This window comes from Osmerus eperlanus, chromosome 11 (assembly GCF_963692335.1).
Source record: "Osmerus eperlanus chromosome 11, fOsmEpe2.1, whole genome shotgun sequence".
In the NCBI taxonomy this organism is placed as follows: domain Eukaryota; kingdom Metazoa; phylum Chordata; class Actinopteri; order Osmeriformes; family Osmeridae; genus Osmerus; species Osmerus eperlanus.
In genome coordinates this window covers 4,954,287-4,972,580 of record NC_085028.1, presented here as the reverse complement: position 1 = coordinate 4,972,580, position 18,294 = coordinate 4,954,287, and the positions used below count along the sequence as shown (strand labels likewise).

The 18,294-nt window shown below is 45.4% G+C and overlaps 2 protein-coding genes across 4 annotated transcripts in view; both read right to left on the bottom strand.

Moving 5' to 3' along the window:
• LOC134029614 (arf-GAP with Rho-GAP domain, ANK repeat and PH domain-containing protein 1-like) overlaps window positions 1–5,527 on the bottom strand; it is a 30,626-nt gene extending 25,099 nt beyond the window's left edge. The window contains exon 1 of one of the 2 annotated variants that reach the window (XM_062473852.1): window positions 5,379–5,527. The gene's annotated coding sequence lies outside the window, so the exon portion shown is untranslated. The remainder of the gene's footprint in view (window positions 1–5,378) is intronic. The other variant, XM_062473851.1, reaches the window with a different exon arrangement.
• Window positions 5,528–7,308: 1,781 nt separating this feature from the next.
• stard10 (StAR related lipid transfer domain containing 10) lies at window positions 7,309–17,242 on the bottom strand. Of its 2 annotated transcripts, XM_062473868.1 has the most exons (7): window positions 17,028–17,242; window positions 16,396–16,580; window positions 11,354–11,501; window positions 11,164–11,267; window positions 9,354–9,471; window positions 8,421–8,473; window positions 7,309–7,797 (listed from the first exon to the last, which is right to left on the bottom strand). In XM_062473868.1, the coding sequence occupies exons 2-7, from the start codon at window positions 16,552–16,554 to the stop codon at window positions 7,594–7,596; spliced, it is 786 nt and encodes a 261-aa protein (XP_062329852.1). In that variant the 5' UTR covers window positions 16,555–16,580; window positions 17,028–17,242; the 3' UTR covers window positions 7,309–7,593. The 2 variants fall into 2 exon arrangements, with proteins under 2 accessions (XP_062329852.1, XP_062329851.1); XM_062473867.1 differs by having other exon boundaries at window positions 16,396–17,240.
• Window positions 17,243–18,294: the final 1,052 nt, after the last annotated feature.

The following is an 18,294-nucleotide window of genomic DNA, read 5'->3' as shown; positions in this document are numbered from 1 at the left end:
GGGAGAGAAGGAGGGATGATGGTTAGGGTTAGGCATTGAGACATGAAGACCTCTGAAGGCTGATTCATGCCGACAGTCGAGAGGACAGTGGAGTGAGTAGCGCTTTAAGAGCTCCTGTGGCCCTCAACAGATAGAAATACTCAGACGTTGGCAATGCTGGTCTACTATTAGGAAGGAGGGCTTCCTAGACAGCATGTCATACATCCTATGGGGCTGGACTTCCAAAGAAACACGCCTAATACTGCCACCCAGTCTTAATGTAAGGCTTTGTGTGTTCCCAAAGTCATTTGAAGATTTCAAGGGCTGAGTGACATTTCTGAGTTTTTTTCTTTAATGTGTTGCCAATGACTGGACATACATAGAAAGGTCCAGACCTCAGACCTAGCCCCGGTAAATTGTAGAGCTAGCTAACTACTACACTTCTGTAGTAGTGCAGTAACTACTACACCCCACAATTTCCCCAGAAATATTTTCAGGCTTCAACCAGTGCTGCTCAAGCAGAAAGACAGGGTCAGGGAGAGAAAGAGATTCGTTAGGCATTGAAGAAAGAGAAGGAGAGGAGGACAGCATCCAACATGCTGCTGTGTGAGAGCCAGCTGAAGCAACAGGTGAGGTGGACAAACAGATGTTGGAACAGGCAGGTAAGAAAGCAGGTCTCAGGATAAGGGAACACATTTCTATTTTTCTGTTTCTGGCAGATAGGACTTGAATGGGGTGTGAATTTTGTATAGGGTGTTAAATGTGTGTATTTTGGGTTGGGCGTGTGATTCATTTTTGATTAATATAATAAAGTTCTGTGTAACAAATTATTAACGAAGGACTTATTTTGAACCCCCCGGTCTCCGTTTTACCAACCCCAACTGTTTTAAGAGCTAAATATTTCCCTTTTTCTTTTGCTTTCCTTTTCTCGCTCACCACAGAAGAGACTGCCTTCTTCAACAAACCACACTCAAAGAGAACACACACCGGTCTGAGAAGTGTCTTTTTTTCTTAACCAAGGAAGTGAGTTACAGCCAGCAGATGATTATCTATGAAGGTCAGAACCAGCAAGTGCTGCATAGAATCCCTATTTTATACTGAAATGTCTTTAATACTGTATATGCACATACACACCCTGTTTGGTCTGACTTCATTCTGCAGTTCATGGTTAACGACCTGTTCTCTTAATGTTACTAGTGCCAGCCTCAACCTTATACAGACATTTGTATCATTTAAAAGCGTGATCGTACCTCCAAATGAAATACACGTTAGGTTAAAAGAAAACCCTTTCCGTCAACCAGAGAGGTGCTAACCTCAAAGCAGCTCAAATATTTCACATGTGGATGTGACACAAGAGCACACCCATATGAACGTTCCTCAAGTCTGCCACAGACCAGAAGCCAGGATCGGACTGATACACTGGGCAGGCACACATAGCCACAGTGGATAAAGTCTAAAAATAGCTGAGTCACAGGACTGTCAGAACACACACACACACACAAACTTCAAGGTACATGTACATGCAGGGTTTTCCGCAGCACTTTTCAGTTAAGGCGGCCGCCTAAGCAACACACGCCTGCCGCCTTAACTATGTCATCATAGGTACAAGAAAGCCTTCAACAGAGCTCTCCTTCTCTTGCCCTCATGGGCTCATCCTCTTTCCCCCGCCCTGTCTCACCAAGTGTGCTTCCTGATTCAGTGAATTGGGGAACTCGGAAACAGTTGAACAATTCACAGCCCTTCACAAAATACAGCCAAAATGCTAGTTAAACCCTACTGTGTTCACGGAAGACAAACACCCACACATGCTGACTTAACGCTTCTCCGGCCTGTTTTTGCACCATAGTGCTGAGATGAGGACACAAGCCAGGTCACACTGTGTGTATGTGTGCCTATGTGTTTGTATGTGTTAGACTGAGAGTGAGAGAAACAGGGGTGAGTGAGGAAGGAAGGAAGGAAGGAAGACAAAAAAAGATCTCCCTTGCTCTCCCTAAGTGGACTGGCTATAACAGGGTCCCTGTGTTGCTGCAACAATGGTGTATTCTGTGGACTGGGCAAGCAAACAGCCCCCCCCCCCCCACACACACACACACACACACATTTACTTTCTTTCTTTGGAATACATTATAGATGTGTGTGTCTGTGGGGGGGGAGGTGTTGAGCTCACATCTCACGTCCATTTTCAAACACACACACTTAAAATCCCTCTCTCAGAAAGCTGTTTCGATGCTACACACTGTTGGCAGGAGTCATGGTGATCATGGCTCTGATGATGAGACACTGATGCAGACCACACTCGCACATCCTCCTGTCACACATTTACACCCTGACTTCACAACTGAACGCCCACTGAGCACACTAACACAAAGACAGACCCACACTCAGGGATTTACATTTTACATTTAGTCATTTAGCAGACACTCTTATCCAGAGCGACTTACAGTAAGTACAGGGACATTCCCCCGAGGCAAGTAGGGTGAAATGTCTTGCCTAAGGACACAACATCATTTGGCGCGGCCGGGAATCGAACCGGAAACCTTCTGATTACTAGCCCGATTGGCAGAGTAAAAGGAATGTACTGTACCAGTGCACAAACTCTAAAAACCATGTGAGAAAGAAATTCCACAACGACATAAGAGGGAGAAGAAGGTATAGAAATAAAGAGAGGGAGGGGGGGCATATATGTGCTGAAAAAGTCCAAATTCCATTTGCATCTTCTCACAAACACACAGTTTCAATTCTACATAGAGTTACTATATGACCTATCCTTACTTTTGCTCTGTTATACTCACAAACTGTTTTTGCCCATTACACTTCAATGAAACCATAGAATCAGTCCCATTAAGTATGTAGGTTACTTAATGTTATGTCAACTCAAATGCACCTAATGTCTTCAAGTGATTGAGTCTGCACATGGCTCACCAATCACCCTCACCAAAGCCCCCCCATACACACTCCCTACCCTGGCTCCACACAACACACAGCCCCCCCCCTGCCTTTTCTTTTGCCTGCAACAAGCATTAGAACCTGGAGAACCCCCCCCCCACACACACACACACTGAGTCCTCTGTATCCCTGTTCCTCTTCTTGACTCTTTACAGATGAGTCAGAGTGAATGCACTTCCTGTTCCTGTGATTTATGGTCCCCATATAAAGCCCACTCTGTTTCTACAGCTGGAGTCACTGCTCTAACACTCTGACCCATCCTCAACTCTGTTCACATTTAATCAATGTCCATTTATGGTTTCCATTGATGGGGAGGTAATCTGAAGAAACTCCTTTCTCTACACACTGCTCTCGCTCTCTCTGTCTATGTCTCTCTCTCTCTCACACACACACACACACACACACACAAATGGCAGTTGTGGTGGAAGTTAGCTGGCAGTTTTGTATCTTTGAATTCAAAGTCTCTCTCACACACAGAAACAATTATAAAAACACACACTCAAGGAGCCGAGTTTCACATAGGCCTAGGCTACTGGGGGGTGTTCCATCAACGTCGCTAACGCAAGTCGCGCTAACACGAATAAATCTCACTTGGGTAAACGTCAATTTAGACTTAAGCCTCAAGCCGTTCCACTAACGTTCCGTTCCACTAACAGGCAACGCTAATTCAAGCTAGACCTCAATAAGCTTAGACTGTGCAGCCCAGATCAGGCGATCGTCGAAAAGAGGAGTTATGTCGCAAAAAGTATAGCGTAAAGCAGCACAGGTGTGTTGTTTCAGCAGCGTAAATTGATTTTTTGATTTTTTTTTGTCCCCAAAAAGGGCAATGTTGCCGCAATTAACATGACAAGGGAGACAACTTGTCAAACCATTACGACCGTTAAAATGCGTAAATTGTAGACCTACCAAATCTACTTAACATATATATATATATATATATATATATATATATATATATATGCATTTTTTCTAGGCGTGAGAAACTGAATCCTAGCGGGATAAACAACCGCGTATATATATATATATATATATATATATATGCATTTAGGCCTACTGATAATTAGCGTAATTTGATGAGCTGTCTGAAACCGTTCTGACAGGCTAGCCTATGGCCGATATTCTCAACAGGAGATTGAGAATAATAGCCCAAAAAAGAACGTGGCAGCAATTGAAAATTGTAGGATAAAATTCAAAACACTGAAGAAGGCCATGGTTAATTGCACTTGATGTGGGCTAATAATGTTTTTGTCTTCACATCTTGAACAAAATCAAAAATTACTTCAAAATAACTTTGCCACACACATTTATTAACTGATAGGCTAAATGCTGAGCTTTAAGATAAAAGGGAAAGATAACCATGACTTAAATGGGGATTCACTGAAATGACTAGTAGGCTATTGCACAGATCCAGCACTGACTTTTTAGATCAGAAGGTGACCCAAACTGCACACGTTGTTTGGCAGAACAGTCATTTAAAATTGCTCAGCATGACTATCATTATTATATTACGAGTATTTCCAATTAACATAGTCTGCCTCCACAGATCCAGAGGGGGCTTGGACAGTGACAGACTGTGGCTGTGTTGTCACAGACTCACTTTGGGAAAGCATGCCCTACTGGGAACATTAAGGGAGACTGTTGGGCACAGAATCTAATTGTCTTCTTTGGAAAGGGCAACATTTGGGACACTGTCATGTAGGGGCAGCATAAAGGGCACTTCATAACAGCACCTTTTTCCATTGGAAGTAAGGGCATGGGAACAGTCCAATTTAGGCCATTGTAAGGGCACCTTATAGGGTACTGCATCACATTTTCTATACTATAAAGGAACTCTTTTTACATTTATAGAGGGCACACTGTCATGTATTGCATGGGGCATCCTGTGTCAACACCTATCAACAGAATCTGCACATCACAAACCAGTGACATAACTAAAAAAACACCTAAAAGGGACCAGAAATGGAAAGAGGAACGAGACCCAAATCGCCGCGAGATCCGCTAAGAATACTGAATCCTAGCGGGATAAACAACCGCGTCAGCATTCCATTCTCGGAGTCCTAGCTCCCATGAAAACAAACAAAACCCTCGAATTGTACACACCGATCAATAAATGGGATCTGACCGTACTTTAGCCAGCAATTGTAACGATAAAACACATAAGCTATTTATTTGATCTAAACATTTGATTTACCGATTAGCCTCCACTACATCAGACCACCGATAAGAACAATCAGCAACGCAACAGGTTGAAACTGCATAGCCTGCCCTAGACCTTTCTCCTGCTTAAAACATTTAAGAAATACATGAAGCTTTTGTCCACTTAATTAAATGAAAGTGCCACAATTTAATGTAACAGTAAAATAAAGTAAAATAGAAAGTTACGAATTGTTTAAATTGTTCAGCGTTTTAGGCTGCATCACACATTAAAATAAAATAAAATAGCCTACACATACCTTTATTCTGAGAAGAAAGACACACGTTTTCTAGTATGGTTGTTTCAAAGAAAGGTTGTTTTCAATTCGCGGACCGGATAACATTTTCTCACGCCTAGAAAACATTGCAACAAGTAAAGAATCGACAGAAAAACTTCCGCGGCGGTCACGTGACGTTTGATGAAGGGGGACCCAAGTCCGAGATGTCCGCTGTTCCACTCGCAGTTTTTTATTCAATTTTTCATTCAAACTGGGTGGTTTATGTAGCCTACTTGGGCGCCTGAATCGATGATTTGCTATGCCCATATCAATTCCTAGTTGACAGAAGTACAAATTTGTTGCGAGTATTGCTAGCCTGGAGCTGGACTGCCCATTTCTGGAAACGGATTTGCAGGCTACGTATTACGGTAGTTTACGAGGCGAACCACGAGAGGGCAATAGGCGACCATTATGTTGAGATGGCGTCCCTGAACACAGCTAAGTGCCACAGAGGGCCCACCTCCGCAGTAGACTTCCCACTCGTCATAGGGACAGACAGTGGGCTAGGCTATACCGTCTTATAAAATATTGAGCAACTCTAGAGCATAGCCATTGGCTTCATAAATGATTGACTTTGTGGCTTCGTTGGTGTGCAGGAGGGGGGTAGACGGATGGTGAAAAAAGGAGAAACGTTAGGAGGGGGTGGAAGGAAAGATGGTGGATGGAGGAGAGAGTGGTAGAGAAGGGAGGTGGAGGTGGAGGAGAGTAGACGGGGGATGACGAGGAGGGATAGAGGAAGGAGGAGGAGGGGAGGAGACACTGTGACTCATAGATAGTGATGGGTTGGCTCCGTGTGGGGGTGGCAGACTGTGACAGGCCATTACGCTGCATGCGTGTCTCCCTCTCCCTGCACACACACACACACACACATACAGGGATGCTATCACACAAGACTTGTGCAATAATCCATGGTGCAAGGTCGATGGGACACAGTAATGAGACTGAGCCATACAGTTTAAAACACACACACTTTCACGTATACACACATTCTCCTCTGAAACACATACGCACACCACACACAGACTCATTCTCTCTGGCACAAGCACCAATGTACACAGACACACACACACACACACACACTGACACACACAGAGACTAGCTGGCTGAGCAAATGGCCCAAAGGCAGAGTCTAGTCGAGGCAGAGTCTAGTAGTGTGTCTGTGTGTGTCTGTGGCGAGTGTGGCAGGTTTCCCTGCACCTCAGTAAAGGTAGGGGTTATATCTGGGGTGTTTCTAGTGAGTTAGTATCTACAGTGTCAAACAGTCTCTTCCTCACACACACTCTCTCATCGACAGACACTGTCCCTTACACACCAAGGTCCCTCAGATGAACACTGTCCCTCTCATGCGCTCAGTTCAACCACACAGAGACAACAGGAAGGTAAAATTAATGTCAAGAGTGGCATATCAACACTCTCCTTCCCTCCCTCCCTCCCTCCCTTGTTCCCTACCTCTCGCACTCTCCTTCCCCCCCCTCTCCCTCCCTCCCTATCTCCCAGTAGTGCTAAATTCACTAGGGAGTTGCCATGCCAACCAATTGGGGATTATCATTCTGATCTAGGCCACACACACACAGTTGTGTGTTTCACCACTTGTGCATACATGTGGGTTTGATGGGACTGTTGATCAATATCACTGCAAGCTGTTTGACCTCTGACCTCTGTCAGTACAGCTGTTCTCATAATGGGGTGTGTGTCTGTCAGAGATTGTGTTTTGTATGTGTATGTGCTTGTGTGTGTGTTTGAGTGATTGACAGGGGGAAGACAGAATGAGACCAGAACAATCTGTTCACTGATCGGGTCATTTGCAAACCATATTTTACTATTGTGTGCTCTCACGCCCTCTGTCCTTCTGTCACACACACGCTCGCACACACACATGCAAGGAAAGAAAGACTCGGAATACGGGCATTTTTGAAAACCTCTGTAGGAATATGTATTTCAGTTTGAAACTTTACATACATTCATACATCACCAGTGATCATACAGCACACCTGTGGGTATGTTGGCTTTTCAGCAAGTAGTGTGCGTGCGTGTGTGCGTGCGTGATTGTGTGTTCAAGCTGCCCTCTACAAATCTGCATAACTGATGTAAACACAGGACAAAGTGACCCAGACACATCATATTAGATGACAAACAGGGCAAACAGACACTATGGAGAGATGTGAATGTGTGTGTGTGTGTGTGCGCGTGTCAGTAGTTAGTCGCTGTCTCTTTCGTGTGTCTCAGTGAGGGAACTCTCGTCGATGTTCTCCAGGCTGTCAGCATGCTGGATGCTCAGATCAGAGAGGTGGATGCTGGGTAGTGTAGTCTGCTCAGGGTAAAGCCAGGGTTTAAAGCCAGGGTTGTGTCTCTGTTTCCACTCGGCATACTTCAAACATGCCTTGTTGATCTTCTTCATGGCCTGTGGACACACACACACACACTCGCGATAAGGGACAATATACTTCACACTCAAACCAAGAGAAGTATTTGCATGAGCTCACAGCTGACAGTTTTGAACAATACCCAAGCATATAGAATCTGTGTATACAGCACTGTGTGTGTGTGTGTGTGTGTGTTGCTGAGTATGTATGCTGTCTGTAGACTGAAAACATCTAGGGCTTCCCTTTTTATGATGTGTTCCCTTGAGAACAAATGACCTATTTTTGCCACACACACGCACACAAACCGGCACGCTCTCGCGTGCACACACACACACACACACACTCGCACACTGGTGTAGGTCAGCAGAGCGTGGGAGGAAACATTAATAATACATATGTGCTGCTGCTGCCCAGTTCTGACAGGCAGACTGCTGGATTAGCACTTCATGCATTAAACTCACACACACCTCACTGAAGCCCAGTTTCATTCTGGTCATCTCTCTACAAGAACCCATCTTGAAACATACAGAACCCTATGGTCCCTTCTCAAACCTACTGTTGGAGAGCAGGACTGGATATTTGAGGGGGGGGGGGGGTGCGTGCTTGTGTGTGTGAGCATTTATTAACATCCTTCAATGTGGACCAGGCATTCTGCACTTACTTTGGGAGCAAGAAACTGGGAAGACTTGTTGACAACCCACTTGGGAAGGGAACCTGGAGAGAGAGAGAGAGAGAGACAGACAGAGACAGAGAGAGAGAGAGAAAGAGAGAGAAAGGGAGAAAGAGAGACAGAAAGAGAGAGGGGTTGTTTCTTACACCATGGTCAGCTACGGTAAACATGATAAAAGATGTGACACCAAAGAACTGTTTTATGTGCTAAGTTATGGTTTGTGAAGCCGCAGAAGAAAGGAAATTCAATTGACCACCACAGCCCAAACTCTACAGATATACAAATAAAGGGTTTTGTGATGAATGCTGTTTGAAGTCCAGTGGACCCACATAGCTACAGTGCTGTGACAGGTGTAACAGCTGTGTACTGGTCTATACCTTGTTTGTGCATCTGTAGAGTAAGGGTGTTTGAATGACCCTTTTCACACTTAGCACGTCAAGCTATTTTAATTCATTCTTTCATGGTGGGTTAATCTCCTAGAGTTATCTTGTTAAAAAAAGAGCGACAGGGATTTTACAGCACTACTGCAAAAAGAGCCTCCAATTTATCAGCATCGTTTTGTGTTAACAATAAGTAAACTACAGGTTTTACCACGGTTTATAACTTAGCTAGATAAATAAGTAGTACATGCTAGCTGACTGGCTGTCCGTCGCCTTAGCATTTCCAATAACATGCAGCAGATGAATGTGCAGACCAAACCACAACAATGAGGTTAACACAGCTACCAGCGCTTATGAGAGAGACTGACAGTGAGTGACAGAGGAAGAGGGGAGGGAGGGAGGGAGGGAGGGAGGGAGGGAGGGAGGGAGGGAGGGAGGGATGGAGGGATGTTCCCCCGTCCTCAGATCATTCTGTAGAAACAAGGTAACCAGTATGAACCATGCATGTGAACTGGGCCTGTGCGCATGCATGAGTGTGTGTTACCTCGCGGGTCCACCTGGGCCAGGTAGGTCAGAGTGCAGTGGTTTGGTCCTTGACTCTGGATCAGGTAGCCCGTCTGAATAGATACTGCTCGTACCAACTCCTTTTTGGGGGGATATTTCTGCAGGAAACACAGGTGGAATAGCTGTCAAGAACAGACACCTCCTTCTGAGTAAGGCAAGGGTTTGACCGATTTTCATTGGTAATTCAAGTAGTGTTTCAAGTAGTGTTTCTTTATTTATTGTTACCCATTTCCATGGGAAGTCTTGGGAAATACATGGTCTACACTAGGGGGTGTGAAACACATAGAACACTAGGGGAGGTGCAGTATACTACTTATTTATTTATTTTGTTTCTTATAAAAATTGTTGGCATACAGTTAATGACATGCACCTTCAATGTCTGCCTGGACTGTGATGATATTTATGATGGTTGCTGTAGGTGATATTGAGATTGTTTGGTTGTGTTGTTGTTTTGTTACTTTGATGTGTTTTTTTACGTGTGTCTACATCTCCTGTACAACAAATGGCCTCTCGAAGGACAGAAAAGTTTAAGAGTCTAAGTAAGTCATTTTATGACATTTAATGGCTTGGTGGCTAGATATTTGACAGCAAATCAAGATTCAACCCCCCCCCACCCGAATATTGCTTTGGATAAAAGTATAGGTTACATTTTTAGGCGAGAAATAAAAATCAGTTACTAAAGGAGAAGCAGTCCCCCATGAACGGCTGAGAATTTGGTTGAACTCAACCAGATGAAAAGGTGCCAGTTCCTGAAGGTTTGAGACATGCCGACGTGTTTGGAGCATGTAGATTAATGATGCAGAGCAGTGCACCGCTCACACAGAGTGGACATGGATCAGGAGCCCTTGAAGGAAAGGACTCTAGCGCACACAAACACATTTTCTACAGGCATGCCTCTTGACCACTATAGTTCCCAGTACCCTTCACAGCATTCACCTACTCTTGCATTCTCTCTGACAACAACAACCCCAATGAAAGCCCTTTCAAAGTGCACCCTTAATCACATGTACACATTCCACTCTCCACATTCATCAGAGTGTGCAGCTCATTAATGCTGAGGAATGAGGAAGTACACTGGGGGAGCTTACGGTCACATGAGAAGTTTGACGTTTCCCTAAACGTCCCCCTACTTACAGAGAGAGGAAGAAAGTACCGTGCGAGAGAGCCTGTCCCAGGGAGAGCGAATGACAGAAAGGGCGAGCAAGAGAGAGAATGCAAGAGACTGATTGTGTGTGTGTGAGAGTGAGAGTGAGAGTGAGAGAGAGAGAGAGAGAGAGAGAGAGAGAGAGAGAGAGACAGACAGACACAGAGAGACAGAGAGACAGAGAGAGAGAGACAGAGAGAGAGACAGAGAGAGAGAGACAGAGAGTGTGTGAGAGAGAGACCTGGCTGATAAGTGCTTTATCTCCTCACAGAAAGGCTTTCACCCTGTTTCTCCTATGGGCAGTAAAAATCATTATTGTGGGCCTGGTTCCAAACTCAGCTGTACACACACACACTTCCTAGAGGCCTCATGCTCTGTTCCTAGCCCTCACAGTGCCCTGTGGAACCTGATGACTGTGTCTGAAGCAGAGAGTGGTGCCTTTCCGCTCAAGGACACGAGGAGCAGGAGTTCAGTTTCAGAGCAGGGCCGGGCCACACATTCACAGACTTCCAGGCGCTCAAACCTTGTCAATGTGTGTGTGGTATTGTATTGTGTTGTTTTTTTATTATTATTATTATTTATTATTCAATTTTTTTCAATCCCAACAAGTAAGTGTGTATGTGTGTGTGTGCTTGCGTCTACTCACGGAATGTTTAACAGAGTAGTTCATGATGATGTAATCTCCTCCCATTGGTAGCCAGGACCTTAGAGTGATGACATCACGGTTTCGAAGAGGCTTAGGACACTTCCCTAAGAGAGAGCCGGTTAGTGTGTGTGCTTGTGTTAACACCATTATGATCAACATTAACGTGTATGTGTGTGTGTGTGTACCGTACATGAGTAATATCCCACGTCTGTGTTGACGGTCAGTTTCCCAATGTCAAAGGTCTCGATCACATTTGCGTCCCATTTTCTCCGGTACTCAATGTCATGAAGAACGTCGTACATGGCCTCGGCTGACACATCTTTACACACCATCCGACACTAGGGAAGAAAAAAAGACACACACACACATTTACTGGACATGCAAGCACTTACGAAGCCCACAAACATACACTGACGTGTCACTACAGCTACTGCACGTTTGAGAGAGCCTAGATGGGTGTGTGTGTGAGAGAGAGAGAGAGAGAGAGAGAGGGGGGGGGGAGAGAGGGAGGGGGGGAGAGAGAGAGAGAGAGAGAGAGAGAGAGAGAGAGAGAGAGAGAGAGAGAGAGAGAGAGAGAGAGAGAGAGAGAGAGAGAGAGAGAGAGAGAGAGACAGTTTTATTGTTAAACTCTGGGTCTAGAATAATGCCAGTACTGGGGGCTTTAAATCTAAGGACTGAGGGTGACACTCACATGGGCACACATGTACACACACACACACACACAGACAGACAGAGCACCAGCTCACTGCAGCCCTAGAGTAACACTGTTTCTACGGTTACCACAACCAGGGGGAGATATCGGAACAACAATAGAGAGAGTGGGGGGGGGGGGAGAGAGAGGCTATCCTGCAGTCACAGATGATTTCACACCCATTAGCAACCACTATTAAAGTTCCTCTCCCCTCCTCTCCTAACAGATAAAGGACAGATAACAGGGGGATGATAGATAAAAGATGGACTGTGAGGGGATGATAGATAAAAGATGGACAGTGAGGGGATGATAGATAAAAGATGGACTGTGAGGGGATGATAGATAAAAGATGGACTGTGAGGGGATGATAGATAAAAGATGGACAGTGAGGGGATGATAGATAAAAGATGGACAGTGAGGGCATGATAGATAAAAGATGGACAGTGAGGGCATGATAGATAAAAGATGGACAGTGAGGGGATGATAGATAAAAGATGGACTGTGAGGGGATGATAGATAAAATATGGACAGTGAGGGGATGATAGATAAAAGATGGACTGTGAGGGGATGATAGATAAAAGATGGACTGTGAGGGGATGATAAATAAAAGATGGACAGTGAGGGGATGATAGATAAAAGATGGACTGTGAGGGCATGATAGATAAAAGATGGACAGTGAGGGCATGATAGATAAAAGATGGACAGTGAGGGGATGATAGATAAAAGATGGACAGTGAGGGGATGATAGATAAAAGATGGACAGTGAAGGGATGATAGATAAAAGATGGACAGTGAGGGCATGATAGATAAAAGATGGACAGTGAGGGGATGATAGATAAAAGATGGACTGTGAGGGGATGATAGATAAAAGATGGACTGTGAGGGGATGATAAATAAAAGATGGACAGTGAGGGGATGATAGATAAAAGATGGACAGTGAGGGGATGATAGATAAAAGATGGACAGTGAGGGAATGATAGATAAAAGATGGACAGTGAGGGCATGATAGATAAAAGATGGACAGTGAGGGGATGATAGATAAAAGATGGACTGTGAGGGGATGATAAATAAAAGATGGACAGTGAGGGCATGATAGATAAAAGATGGACAGTGAGGGGATGATAGATAAAAGATGGACTGTGAGGGGATGATAAATAAAAGATGGACAGTGAGGGGATGATAGATAAAAGATGGACTGTGAGGGGATGATAGATAAAAGATGGACAGTGAGGGGATGATAGATAAAAGATGGACTGTGAGGGGATGATAGATAAAAGATGGACTGTGAGGGGATGATAAATAAAAGATGGACAGTGAGGGGATGATAGATAAAAGATGGACAGTGAGGGCATGATAGATAAAAGATGGACAGTGAGGGCATGATAGATAAAAGACGGACAGTGAGGGGATGATAGATAAAAGATGGACTGTGAGGGGATGATAAATAAAAGATGGACAGTGAGGGGATGATAGATAAAAGATGGACAGTGAGGGGATGATAGATAAAAGATGGACAGTGAGGGCATGATAGATAAAAGATGGACAGTGAGGTCATGATAGATAAAAGATGGACAGTGAGGGCATGATAGATAAAAGATGGACAGTGAGGGGATGATAGATAATGGATAGAAAGCCAGTGGGTGAAGGGACTACAGGGGATGAGAGTTCACGCACTTCATTCACTGATGAAGTATGATGATAGTCTCAATTACATCTAGGATTGCACTGACACTGTGTGTGTGTGTGTGTGTGTGTGTGTGTGTGTGTGCGTCAAGGCATAAAAGTCACAATGGAGGAATAATGGAACTGTTGTGTCCGCAGGGCAGACTGAAACAGGAGAGGAAAAACCAGAGGGAGGGAGAGGAGGGAGGACAACTTTTAACTCTATTAAACTAATCCAGCGCACTCCACGACTGATGAGGCAGAGACAGACAGAGAGAGGCTGAGGAGGATGACATGGCAACAGAGAAAAGAGAGAGACCTGACCTTTAACCCCCAACTTTCTACGTCTCCGCCAACACCCCCCACACACACACGCGCACACACACGCGCACACACACGCATGTTTACACCTTTCTCCACCATCCTTTTCCTCTTTCCTTCTCTGTCTCTGTTCATCTGCAGGGTCCTGGTGGTGGAGTATGGAAGAGATGGATGAGAGGAATGTAGGATAGAGGGATGAGAGGGATGAAAGGAGTGTGGGATGAGAGGAGTGTGGGAGAGAGGGATGAGAGGAGTGTGGGAGAGAGGGATGAGAGGAGTGTGGGAGAGAGGGATAAGAGGGATGAGAGGAGTGTGGGAGAGAGGGATAAGAGGGATGAGAGGAGTGTGGGAGGGAGGGATAAGAGGGATGAGAGGAGTGTGGGAGAGAGGGATGAGAGGGATGAGAGGAGTGTGGGAGAGAGGGATGAGAGGAGTGTGGGAGAGAGGGATAAGAGGGATGAGAGGAGTGTGGGAGAGAGGGATAAGAGGGATGAGAGGAGTGTGGGAGAGAGGGATGAGAGGAGTGTGGGAGAGAGGGATAAGAGGGATGAGAGGAGTGTGGGAGAGAGGGATAAGAGGGATGAGAGGAGTGTGGGAGAGAGGGATAAGAGGGATGAGAGGAGTGTGGGAGAGAGGGATGAGAGGAGTGTGGGAGAGAGGGATGAGAGGAGTGTGGGAGAGAGGGATGAGAGCGGGGGAACACTGTGTCTGCAGGGCTTCCCTCAGATCCCCATCCTGGGAGTCTCCTCCACTGTGTGTGTATCTACAGTATGTCTATGTGTGTGTGTATCTAGTATGTCTATGTGTGTGTGTGTCTACAGTATGTCTATGTGTCAGTGTGTGGGTATGGGGGAGGTGGGGGGGTTGGTCTGACAGCTTTTCAAACAACTCCAGTAAATAAACCGCCCCCACACACACACACACGACACACAGTTCCAACTCACTCAGCAAAGTGATAACACACTACCGCCCTGCCTCTCTCTCTCCTTCTCTTTCCCCCTCCCTCCCTCCCTCCCTCCCTCCCTCCCTCCTCTCTGCTATGCTTTCCTGTTCTCCGCCCATCCCCAACCTTCCTTCCCATCTCTCCTCGCTTTCAGTGCCTCAGCATTTTGCGTGTTATTGTTCTTTCATGCTGTAGGACCACGGCAGGGCCACTGCACCGCTGGATGGGGGGGTGGGGGATTGAAAGAAAGCGAAAGAGAGACTCAAAGAGAGCATTGCATTCCTTTCACATGCATCAGCTAGGAGAGCATTCATTCTTTTCTACTTGTCCATAAATAGCAGGACAGCATCCTTGGCTACATTGCCTCATGTGAACACGCACATGCACACATGCCTCCTAGACGGTTGCACCAATAGAAAACCCCAAACCACAACACACTTCTGCACAAGAAGCTAAATGTGTGTGTGTGTGTGTGTGTGTGTGTGTGGAGGGGGGGAGCTATGTGTATGTTTGCGTGTGTGAAGGTTTGTTTATGCTGTGTGTGTGTGTGTTGTTTAAGGGACTATGGCCAGTGCCATTTCACCCTTCTATCTTTGAAGCTTGTTTGGGAAGCCATTATGGAAAGGCCCAGCTGTCCTGCTATGGTCCTGTCAGACACACAGCTATGTGCACACACACACCTGACATTATTGTTGAATGTTTGTGCAGTTAAGATAGGGACTGTCCTTAAGCACACATACATTGCGGAATTAGGCAAATAAGTCCAACTGTCTGGCTACATACTGCTCTCTCTCTCTCTCTCTCCCTCTCCCTCCCTCTCCCTCTCCCTCTCCCTCTCCCTCTCCCTCTCCCTCTCCCTCTCTCACACACACACACACATGCACACACACAGGCAGAATATAGCAGAGTAAGGATATCTAGATGAGAAAACTGCCACACAGCACCTGGGACTAATGAGTCACACGTTTCTCGCAAGCACAAACATGTCTTAACCCTTGTGTTCTCTTCGGGTCATTCTGACCCATCAGTCATTGTGACCCACCGTCGTATTGCGACAACTTTACCGCATACAAAAACAAAGTGAAGCATTTTCTTTTAACTGTCGGGCTGTCTCAGACCCCCCACATTGCGAAAGTTAAAAGAAAATGCTATTTATTTGTTTTTGTATTGGGTAAAATTGGGTAAACACAACGATGGTTCGTTGTGAATCTTTGGGTCATGTGACCCGAAGGCAGCACAAGGGTTAAGTCACACAAGGTCTCATGGTCTCATCAACACACACACACACGCACACACACAACCCAAAAGTCACACACAGAACATATATCTATCCCTTTGTCAAACAACCCCCTTACAACACCTGTTTGCAGGACCCGGATACACAGGCTTCTAGACAAAGTACACAAACTCGTACACACCCAGTTCTATGCCTTAAACTTTGTAGGATGTGAGGATGGAAAACGTAATTATTTACTGTTTTCATAGTCAAACAATCAAATATGTGATTTTCTAAAGTGTTTTAAGCCCCAGTAGATCCTGTCAAGCACAGAACCGTGGCCTTAGTCGCCAAGACCATATTTCAGAGTCACCTGTGGCCAGAACCTGTCATTCTCACCTTGATTTTGTGTAGTGATTTTTCCGACTCCAGAACTTGGGTCCACACCGTGGTGCCCGCCTTGTTGTATGTCAGACCCCAGCCTTCCTCACACAGGCATTCCGCCTTGAAACTGGCAAACGCTCTATCGTCTGGTATCAAAACACCCTCACCCGACATCGTACGTTAACGGGCACAGCTGAACTCTGTTCAACAGGAAGAAAACGGTATAGCCTGAGGTTTGGGAGAGGGTTCCCGGGGGCCTGAGACGGACGGGGTGAGCCGGTAGGCGGACAAAAGAGTCTCCTTTCTCTCCTCCCCTGGCTGAATTACTCCTCTAATAAAATTTTCTTCACAAGAAGCTTTTTTTACACATGCCGAATACGCGACCTTTAAACCGCGTCTTATGATGCGTCTTGTTTAGCAAGCGACGCTTCGTGCAGGCTTAGACACCAAATTCGTTAAACCCGAGGAAAACAGACTATTTTTCTAGACACCAAAAATGCCTCTATGAACACCAAAACTGTTTAATATTACTGGCAGCTGGTTTCTGATCAAAGAAGTTTTAGTCCGGCGCAGTCCACAGCAGTTTTCCTCACAGACGTTTGTTTCCGTGTCTATCGCCAGAAGAGATATTAAAACAGCAGATTGACCTGAAAGGTATTCTTTCTCTCTCTCTCTTCTTAAGATGAACGTATATTGCCGATCACCGCAGCGGCTGTGTGTTTGAGGTTCAGCGTCGCAGGCTATGCTGTAGATGCGGCGTGGAAAGGGTAGATGCGGGAGGAGAGGGAGAGCGCTGTATTCACCGACAACCGAATTCAGATTGGCAATTGGGGTGGAACCGCCCCCTCTGCCCGCACTAACACGCACGCATGGAAGCACGCACACACTCCCCCTGTGTCAGGGCCCGTCGGGAACGCGCCTGGTCCCATTAGCTGACGTGTACCCTCCTACCTCCCATCCTATATCATTCCGCCTCACAGTACAAGCTCGGTTCTCAGAGTCGCCATAGCGGCTGGTATAGGTGTAGAATAATTGGGCCTAGACACAATGAGGTCCAGAAGCCTACTTATTTAACTCATATACCTGTATTAGGACAACTGAAATACATTATATTCTTGCACTCATAACTCACTGGATACTTTTACAGAGCACAAATGAAGAAGTAAAGAACAGATGAAAGGAAAGACGAAAGTGATACAATGAAGCCTTTATAATGTTGGAACGTGTTGCACCTGTTTGTGACATATTGAATTCCTTTCTCTTGTTGATATCAGGCCTCTGTCTATGGTAATCCAGCCCGTGCTCTAGTATATTTATGAGTCTGGGAAAGCGAACAGTTTTATATCAGTTCAATTTAGAAGTGGAGATGGTAATAAAGTAAAATGACGTATTTTCTCTGAGCACTGAGCTATGGCTCTGGCTGTGTGTGCTTGTGTGTGTGTGTGTGCGTGTGTGTGTGTGTGTGTGTGTGTGTGTGTGTGTGTGTGTGTGTGTGTGTGTGTGTGTGTGTGTGTGAGAGAGAGAGAGAGAGAGTTTGAACGGCTACCACATGAGTGACCTACTACTTTTAATTAGTTCTTTCAATTCATTTATTTCTCTCTCAATTTCTTTTTCTCCATGTCTCTCAGAGGAGATGTATCTGTAGATTAGAAAGACTGCATCAAAAAATTGTATTAGTCTACAGCTCTAAACATGCTTTGAATGAATGATGTAGGCCTAAAATGAAACCAGGCCTATGTTTATCAATGTTGAGTCAGACAGTAGCCTTCACACCACCAACTATAATAGCAGTGGTGGGCTAGAAGCCCTACTCTACCCAGTGTGAAAAGGGGCTCCATTAATAGACTTTGTTTGGAGAGGACAAGGGGAGCTGCTTTTGGGAGATCTGAATATAGGCCAGGGTCTATGATGCTG